Source organism: Tasmannia lanceolata, unplaced genomic scaffold (assembly GCF_043159265.1).
Source record: "Tasmannia lanceolata isolate RefF3 unplaced genomic scaffold, GAP_Taslan_0.1 ptg000003l, whole genome shotgun sequence".
Lineage (NCBI taxonomy): Eukaryota > Viridiplantae > Streptophyta > Magnoliopsida > Canellales > Winteraceae > Tasmannia > Tasmannia lanceolata.
The window spans coordinates 22,287,329-22,297,456 of record NW_027518680.1 but is presented as its reverse complement, the minus strand read 5'-3'; the positions used below and the strand labels follow the sequence as shown (position 1 = coordinate 22,297,456).

General features: G+C 38.1%; 1 protein-coding gene across 1 annotated transcript; it reads left to right on the top strand.

Annotated features, from left to right (window-relative positions):
• The first annotated feature begins 4,008 nt into the window (after nucleotides 1-4,008).
• LOC143853883 (uncharacterized) lies at nucleotides 4,009-8,289 on the top strand. The gene is made up of 2 exons (XM_077363583.1): nucleotides 4,009-4,567; nucleotides 5,838-8,289. The coding sequence occupies exon 2, from the start codon at nucleotides 7,119-7,121 to the stop codon at nucleotides 8,142-8,144; it is 1,026 nt and encodes a 341-aa protein (XP_077219698.1). The 5' UTR covers nucleotides 4,009-4,567; nucleotides 5,838-7,118; the 3' UTR covers nucleotides 8,145-8,289.
• Nucleotides 8,290-10,128: the final 1,839 nt, after the last annotated feature.

Here is a 10,128-nt window from a genome sequence, read left to right as displayed (position 1 = left end):
CTTTCTCTTTCGGCTTCTTCTCTTCTTGACGGCTAGTGAGGAGCATCTCATGAGTGATAAGAGATCCTACAAGCTCCTCCATAGTTAGCGTCTTGAGATCTTTTGATTCTTGGATGGCGGTGACCTTTGGATCCCAATAAGGAGGAAGTGACCTAAGCAACTTACTCACAAGCTCATCAGTAGGATAAGATTTACCAAGATTAGCTAGTTCATTTGATATTTTAGAAAATCGGGTATACATTTCGGAAATACTTTCATTTTGACCCATTCTAAACATTTCATATTTGCTCTTTAACAAGTTTATTTTGGAATCCTTGACTTGTGATGTTCCCTCATGGGTAACGGCAAGAGTATCCCAAATAACCTTGGCGGGATCAAAAAGAGCTACTCTATTAAACTCCTCCGTACATAAGGAGCAAAACAAATAGTTTATAGCTTTGTAATTTAAATTTGCATGCCTTTTCTCTACAACATTCCATTCTTCAAATGGCTTGGAAGGCAAAGTGTATCCATTTTCAACAATATGCCAAAGCTCCACATCTATTGAAAGAAGATAGATGCGCATCCTTGTCTTCCAATGTCCATAGTTGGACCCATCAAAGAAAGGAGGTCTAGTTGTGGAATGGCCTTCCGGAAGTCCGGTTCCATTTATGTTTGCCATTTCACAATTAGAAAGTTACCAACGATCTTATGATCTTTCACCTCTAACCCAAATTTGAAGATTAAGAGATCAAGAATGAAAATTAAGCGCACAAGTTAAATCCTAAGTGCAATGCAAATATAAAGCAAGAGATAAGAGAGAGTGCACCCGAGATTTAAAGTGGTTCGGTCCTCAAAACGCGAGACCTACTCCACTCCACCAACCAAACCGATGGCTTCACTATTTGATCTTCTTAACTTCGGTGAAGATCGGTGCCGATTACAATTCCAATTGCCTTTAACCTTGGTGGCAATCTTCACCACGGAGAGAGGGCTCCACTTCTCCGAACGCTCGCCCAAATACAATCTTTTGAATAAGAAAGAAAGAACAAAAAAATCCCTCACAAGGGTTTACAAGGTTTGTAGAAGATGTACAAATTTGAGCCTAATGATCCAAATCCTAATTCTAGAGGATGAGAGGCATAAACAAGCTTGATTCACTCTTAGGATATTCCAATAGGTTTTTAGAGTGTTAGGATTCATAATTGGGAAGTTTAGAATACCCATATATATAGAAAAACCAAATATGACCGTTTGAAGGGCATAGTGGTAAATCTGGCAAAATCACCAACGGCTATAATTTCTTCCCGAACATAGTGGTCTCGGAGTTCTGAGAGATTTTCTCGGAGTTCCGAGAATTTATCTCGGAGTTCCGGGAATACAAACAGAAGTTGGAAAAAGGCTACTGGACCATTTCTCGGAGCTCCGAGGAATCTCTCGGAGTTCCGAGAAGCCTATGTCAAGCAGATTTTCAATTCTGTTCATTGGGCTCCAACTCTACACCAAGTTGGGATTGTTATGAGGGTTTCAAAGTGTTGGAACACCACAAAGACAATCTCTTAAACATTTATAGGGTGTGTGAGATTACTTTATTTATGCCTCTAAAAATCTAAACTAGGATTGGATCTTATACATTCTAATATGACTTCGATCTTCAATTGCGATGCTTCAAGTCTTCATGCGTCTTGGATCTTCGATGTCTTTGGCCTTCCGAATGTGGTCCAATGAGAGCTTCTTGGCCTCAATCCAAGCAATCTTGTCTTTATACAATCATGATCTACAACTTAGACAATCAAACACATTAGTGATATAAAATCACTTGTGTATTGGAATCATCAAAAGAAGATGGGAATGCCAAGGTGGGAACCATTGGGCTTACAGTTTGATTAGGCATCCATTGCATAAAAGAAAAACATACATCGTAAACCAAATCATGCCATCCATCACATGAAAAGCAAACCAACAAACTATGAAAATAAAAAAATACCATCCATGAAACCCAATTTGGCATCTTGGATCATATGGATTCTCCCACTAACCTTATTTGAATAAGGGAATGCCTACAACACCATCTTGTCAAATTGAGGGTGAATTATGGGCAACTTTGTGCAATGGCGCAAGGGGAACTTTGCTGACCTCAAAGAGTATTCCCAAAGGAGTGTGATCTGATTTGCCTTACTATATGAAGCACAATAACATCAGCAACATCAGTAAGTTCATCCCTCTTTGGTTTGATCGAATCTGCCTCCATCTGCAAGTCAATCTGGAGCATCACCATGCCGCAATATCCACGATCCATCGATGGAGCACCAAGAGAATGATCTCATCTTCAATTGGTCTTGGACTAACAAATAGAAACTACCCTAGTGTCTTACACTAGCCTAGGTAATCTATACATGGGAAACCAGTATAATCAATCTCCATGGGAACCAGTCGTCCGCCCAACTGCCCAGAGGGAGTAATTAAAAATTGAAATAATTAAATTACATTGCGGACTTTAATATTACAAACCATGAAATATATCATCACATCAGATCATAACATCTATAAAAAGGTCATGCATCTCATGCATGAATTGAGGTTCAAGCTTGTTTTGCCCATCTTTCACAAATACCGATCAATTCGCACAAAACCGCGTTAATTCAATTTTGATTAACACACAACCATTCTGATTTTAATTAGAAATCACATAAAATCTTTTTAAATGGTCTAATAAATCAGAGTACAAAATTTTGCGAAAACAAGATCGTTTGATTTATGAAAAATAAAATTGTTCCATACCGAGAACACAATACGGATAGCATGATCTTTCGAGTATCCTTGAGTGGGATATAGTTACTCGAATGATTTCTCAAGGATCTGATCATGCTACATACACCCTAAGACATTATTAGAAAAGTCTATACCTGGGTTATAGGCTTTTCAAATCATTTGGGGTGGAGAAACAAAATTCCAAATCAATTTTCGAAATTAATTTTCTGAATTCCAACAACTTTTTCCAAACTTTGAAAAATCATATCTCCTAAACCGCTCGTCAGATTTCGATGGTTCTTGATGCGTTGGATTCATATTCGAGTCTACTTTCCAACCATGTAAGTCAATCAGTCCAGAAATCCACCATATGGTTCAGTTTTGCTATTTTCTAATGAACAGTCCTTTGTTTATTAAAAACACACAAAGACTAAGAACCTCGGATAGCCGGGATAAACGTCCGGACTCACAGCGGATCACTTCATGATCTGTCTTTTGTTCATTAGCCTCCTATCTATTCCCTAGTTAGCTTTGATACCACTTGTTAGATTGGTTGTAAAACCCCGAGCAAAATCGCTACACGTTGCGGAAGAATAAACTGTGTAGAACAAATATTTTGCTCTAACCCAGGATTCCAAGGGACTAATTGATTTTAATGTGATTTAATAAATATAAATATAAATACCTTATTTTGCTGATGAGAAGAAAAATATCTGCGTGATCTACTCCTCGAAAATCCGCCAACGATCTAATCGATGCGAAACCGCAAGTTGAACCAATGGATTCCTTTCTTTGCACAAAGGATCTTGTAAATAACTCATTGTTTACTTTATAACATAATCTAAATCAGATTATAATGTGGAAATATGTATTTAGATCAATGGAGCTTTATTGGATGTTTGTCTTTGACTTAGAAAAGACAAAACTTGTTGATAGAATAGAAAAAGAAGAAGAGAAAGACTTTGGAATGTCTAGCAATTTCCAACACAAGGAATTATGGAAGAGCTCTTACAAAATCTATTCATTTGTCTTGTATTTATAGAGTTCTCAATTTTCATGTACACAACTGATGCAGAAGCGTCCCCAGGGCATTTTACGTCAGCCTCTGTCTCCCTAGTGTAGATTCTATTTTTGTTTCAGTAGTTTTAGTCATGTGGTGCCAGATTTGTATTTTCTTATTTTCATGTGTCTTTAGTTGTCATTTGCTTATTAGGGGTAGGTAAGTCATTTCATATAGTAATGGGCTAGATATAAAGCCCCGTGATATCTTATTTTTGGGTACCTTTTGATGATTTAAAATTTGGACTATCTCTTCTTGTTGTTCTTGAGAAATGGGAATCGAAAACTATTGAGTTTAGTTTCTTTTCAATTTCTCCTATCTTTTCATCCCTTGTTGCATGCAAGGTTTTTGTCGATGATTCCGTGCTTGATCCGATCTCGTGTGTCCTCACACTCGAAGTAAGATCAAGAACCCAATCTTCTCCAAAAATTCCAAAAAAAAAAAAAACAATAATAATCTGATCTATGTCGATCCACCGATGCGCTCTACATCAATTTGGTATCAGAGCTAATTCGCAAGAATTTCTTAATTCTTGCAATCCTCGAAGGAAAAAAGGCCAAAAAAGTACAGATCTAGGTTGTTCAGAGTTTGAAACAGTTGCAGGTTTCTTGAAATTGAATTCAAGGAAAAAAATGCTGAACTCGGCACTTTTTTGTTTGAGCGACTCTCTTCCCTTCTCTAATCGTGTTACAAGCCGGACATTGAGGCCAAGTTTACATCAAGCTAAGCGGCCAATTTTCTGTGATGGTATTGTTCGTGCTTTCTTCCTGGTGCTAGGTGAGTGCTTTATGATGTGAATTTGCATGGAAAGTTATACTACAGATCTTCAATAGGTAAGCATTTCTTGATGTGAATAAAATTCATTAAAAATTAGAATTGGAGCCAGGACGCCATTCCAAAATCTAGATCCATATGATCGGATTGTCCCTCTTTTGGCAAGAGCAACAAATTTAAATGAAATGATCTCAGATCTTGAGCCATTAAATGAGCTTTCATCAAACCAAGCATAAAGATCTTCTTGCTGATTTTGAGCTGGGTAAATCGGTGTTAGATCCCTGTGATAATATGAGCTAAAGCCCAATCCAATTGAGCCGAAGCTTAATTTCTTGAAGCTCTTGAAGAAACCAAACATGCAATTGAATTTGTGTTGAAGCTGCTTGCACCTCTTGTGTTTGTTGATTGTCTTCAAAGAGATCGGAGTATAGAAGTTGCTTCATCAAACGAAACCCAGTCCTTGAAATTCATTTTCCAAACCATGAATTTTGTTTTGCCTCTTAACCTACTGCTTACTACCATAGGAAAATAAGAATTTCTGTGTTGAAAGAAGCTAACCAACAGATTCTCAATAGTTTGCATATCTCTACATTTTGCAATGAAGTTGGTTACAGGAACTACAATTTCTTGAATATGTCGGCCCATCTAAGTGCAAACCGAGAGGCTATAATTTTTATGGTACTGAAATAAGGTTTCAATTGATTTGGGGCCATTCAAGGAAATTTTGATTAAAATTCAGATCCATCCATCATTTGATTAAAGTTGAATGCATGCCTAGGGTTGTGAGTTTGTGGAAATTGTAAGAGTTGAGTGCTTGTTTGACACAAGATAGCACTGTTGCATTAGACAAGTCTTCCCTTTAAATTTGGCCATGAAATTTCATTCTGGAATGTTTAATAGCTCACTTCTATTAGAAGTGAGTTATAGCTTCTAGCATCACATTTAATTGGTGGAGACCGAGGACCTATTCAGTTACTCTACCTAGGCAATCCTAATAGCTGAATTTTACTGTGGGACCTTATTACTTCACTGTTAACATATGGATGTTGCTTTTCTTTTGGGGACCAATTTGAAAAGAGCTATGTGACCTAGTGAGGAGAATCAAAAAGGTTTGTTTTGGTATAGCAGATGCACTCTTCCCTTTGCTAATTGTTGTGTTTGCAAATTTCTTTTCACACATGGTTCAAATATAATGCTTGCATAGTATGGATTCTGCGTTATCATACAAACCATTTTCAGTGCCCAAAACATTGAGTGATAAGCTCTTATTCAGGCTCTGTCAGTGGGAACCAAAGCAGAGGTTGTATTGGTGTTGGGGTGGTGGAACCGAGACTGAATTAGCTATAATTCGATAGTACCTATTCAATTAGGTGCAGGTTCTTCTAGCAAAGAATTGGATTGTCCAGAGATACCTTCTGAGAATTAGTTGAGTAGCTTGTGATGTAAGGAACCAGTTTCTGCACTTGGCAACCAAACATCCTTCCGAGTCAAGAACCAGCGTGGGCTTCGTCAAAAGTTTCATATCAGCACCCTAAAGACCAAGTGTCTGATTTGAAGCCATAGGGAATATCATCAACCAATTTTGGACACATCTAATTGGGCATTCAGACTACATAAGAAGCAGAATTCTGCTACAGTGGTGCTCACATAGTTTTACAAAGAAATTTTGTTGGAGCTCTTATTTGTTGTCTGCCTTAGCTTCTGAATTCAACCTCTGCTCAATTTTCACTACTTGGTGAATGCAGAAAGTGTGCATCCCATTGCAAAATGGGTGCAGATCTACAGAAGCTACCACAGATCTTGAAGCATCTACTTGAGACACAAGTGCACAATTCAATCTGCACAAGCCTGGAACCAACAACTTACTTGAGCTAATAATTGAGATCAACCGGCAATTACTGGTTGCTAGGAAATTGAGACTTAGAAGTGCTAAAGTCTTGTGGGGATTTACAAACATACTCCAGCTGGGAATAGCACTTCTGTGAAGGGCTGCAATCTGCTGCAACACTTCCCATTGGCATCCAAGAACCATCCAGTTCAGCTTTTTACTCAAATTCAGGAAATCAGATCCCGCTACGTCATGTCGGTAAGACAGATTTACACCTGCTACTAAATGCATTTTGGTTGTTGCCATCGCAAAAGATTTGGTAGTTGTACAGGTTACTTGTTCTTTGGTAATGTGACTAGAAAATGTCCACTCGATCCATTTCAGCCTTGAATTAGTGGGCTCCTCTAGAGCGAAATGCAGAGAGTAGGAATTCACTTCTGATTTGAATCCAAGATTCAGTCCAAGTTATCTTCTGCTTCAGTTTGTGCACCAGCTCGTAGCTGTTATTCGAACTAGCTATCTAAAACAGATCACTTCATTTCTCTTGCCATTGTTTGTATTTTGTTAGCTGACTTTGAACAGGGTGTAAGAGCATCATTCCCTCAAATTAGCAGCAAGTCTTCCACACAACCGACACTGGCGAGCTGAGTTGAACAAATATTTGCATCTATGGAGTCACCGTTTGTTCCTCACATCTATGGTTAAATTGATGTTGAGACCGAATGCATGATTTGGGCCAACGCACTCGATGTGTATCGTAAATACTATGGCTTCAACCATCGTGAGACATTAAGGTATGCTAGAGAGACAGTTAGACTAAATGCAGAGTCTATGTGGATGCTCATAGAAAGAGAGCATCATGACTTGGGCAAACCTCCATTTCGCCGATGGGAGCAGGTCCGTGATCGTTTTTTGAGGATTTATGCTCCAACAGAGTATCAACGACGACGTGATGAGGAGAGAGCCCATGAGGACCGATGGCAAAAGTTCTTGGCCGAGCATCGCCGAGAACAGGAGGCTCGCCATAAAGAGAATGTTGATCTTGATTCCCTCACCATGCAGTTGCAGAGACTCGAGCGACATGCTCATACATCCCCTTCTACACCCCTAGAGGTTGATGATGAGGCTAGCGAACAAGAAGGGGAGGGAGAGGCTATAGCGGATACTGAGGATTTACATGGCCAGTCAGGAGAGGTTGTTGACACCATAATGTTAGAGTCAGACACTTATGGTGGCGAGCTTGACACCAGCATTATTGTTGATACTAGTGGTGAGCTTATTGACCTTGATAGTGAAGCTGTCGATGATGATAGTGTTGAGATCACGACAGAGCATGCTACGACAGAGTCTGCCGCACCGTTAGTGAGCGCAGTTGCAGATGAGAAGCAGATACACATAGACATTACAGATGGCATAACATTTGCCACATGCACATATAGAGTCTTGGCAGATGTTGTTCATATTCAGATGGTGCCGCCTATTGTCGTTACACACGATACATATGAGATATTTGGTGGGATTACAGCTGGTTCTCATGACAGACCACTATACCACTGCCACTCTCAGCATATGCATGTTTTGATGATTAGTAGTTCGGAATTGTGCTGCAAAAAAAATAAAAAAACATTAAACTGGAAATGCCTAAAGGTGTGCTGCAACCATTTTGGCCATAACGTTTTAACCGCTCATCCTCTGATCAAGCAAGAATACTCGTTGGAAACGGCACGAAAATATCTACAACTTTGTAGTTGACCATTTTCCACGATTCTCCTGTTTAGAGGTTGAAAATCTGTTTAAAGACAAGCAGCTAGCGCTACGACTAGAATGATATTGGCACTACCACGTTTTGTCTTATTACTTTTTGTCTTTTAATGATTAATGGGCTGTGATTATTTCATTCTAATGAGCTGTTTGGGAATGGATTTTGGGTTCCAAGCAGGCTGTTTGGGAATTGATTTTATTTTCCAAACAAGGTGTTTGGGATTGGATTTTGCTTTCCAAACAGGGTGTTTGGGACTGGATTTTGCTTTCCAAACAGGGTGTTTGGGACTGGATTTTACTTTCCAAACAGGGCGTTTAGGACTGGATTTTGCTTTCCAAACAAGGTGTCTGGGACTGGATTTTACTTTCCAAACAGGGTGTTATTTGGGTAAATTCCAGGATTCATGTCTCTAAGCGTTAATTAATTATGATCTTTTAAATGGTTAAAAGCGCATCTTTTAAGTAGTTATTTTGCATTTTTTAAGAAGTTTAAAATACTGATTTTATGAGTTTAAAGTGCATCTTTTAAGTAGTTAAAACGCTGAGTTTATGAGATTAAAAGTGTAGTTTTTAATTACTTTAAAGTGCAGTTTTTAGTGTATTAAAGTGCAATTTTTAATATATTTAAAACACTGTTTTTAATGTATTAAAGTACAGTTCTTAGTGTATAAAAGTGCAATTTTCAAGGGGTTTAAAGAGCAGTTTTTTAAGGGGTTTAAAGAGCAGTTTTTAAGGGGTTTAAAGAGCTATTTTTATATGCAAAAACCGGTTGTGTTGATTGCTTTATGAAAAGTCGATTTTATGATTGTTCCATTAAAACTCGTTTGCCAAAGAATCCAAATACCACTTTGATCTTAGGATTCGAAATCCCTTCTTAGACAGATTCAAAAATTGTGAAAACCATCTCTCAAAGCATAATAAAAAGAACATAAACATGCATCTATCAGCCTAGCATATGTAGTTTAAAGACAAAATAAGCTAGAAATATATATCTAGGATTCAAAACATATGTAGTCTTTAACAAGAATTTCCTAGGCATACAATAGAAACATGGATTATGAGTACTTACTTGAAGAAGTACAGAGTTTCTGGCGAGAGAGCCAATCGAGAGGGCTGGAACGAGGCGAGCGAGACGCTGGAACGAGAGCGCGAGAAGAGAGATGGCTGTTGAGAGAATCTGAGATGGCAAGACAGAGAAAACTTGAGAGAAAGGACCAATTTTTCCAGAGAGGGAGAATAGGTTGGCCGAAAATTGTAGAGTCCCAAAAGCTAGTCCAATCCTTTGCTTTTATAAAGATCCCAATGACCAAAATAAGCCACTTTCCAATTTTCTTTCTTTTCTCAAGAATAACTTGCCTAAGAAATCACTCATTTTATAGAAAACTTCTAAAGTGGTCGAATATATCTCACCAACATTAGACAACCGAATTTTCAAGATTGAAATCATGGCCAAAATTTTGGGAAACAAGAGTCATAAGCTAAAAAATACGGAAGGAATGTGGGCCGGTTGGATTCTTCTTTACAAAGTGAGAAGATTTGATTATCCTTTAAAGAACAAGATTTGGTTAAAGCTTTTATGAAAATGGGAAACCTGCTGACAAGAATTGTGGCAGACATGGTGTCGATAAAAATTACGAAACAAGATATTTACTTTACCATTCCAAAGAAGAGTGGATCGGCTATTTCCTTGGATACAAAGGAAGAATTCTCCTTGATATAAACCGAATCTCCTTAACGAAATTACCTTCTTATCCTTATAATAGCAACCATGCCCTTGGTTTTGTGTACAGACCGAGCCTTATGAGAATGAAATTTTCTAATGTTATATGATAATCCCCAAACACCTATCACATGACAATCTTAACCATTCATTTAATAATCAATTATGTAAGTAAGGTTGTACCCCAAATTAATTTCATATAATGATCCGAACTGTCCAAATGGTAGGCCATGGTAAAAATAGGTGGCAGCCTAA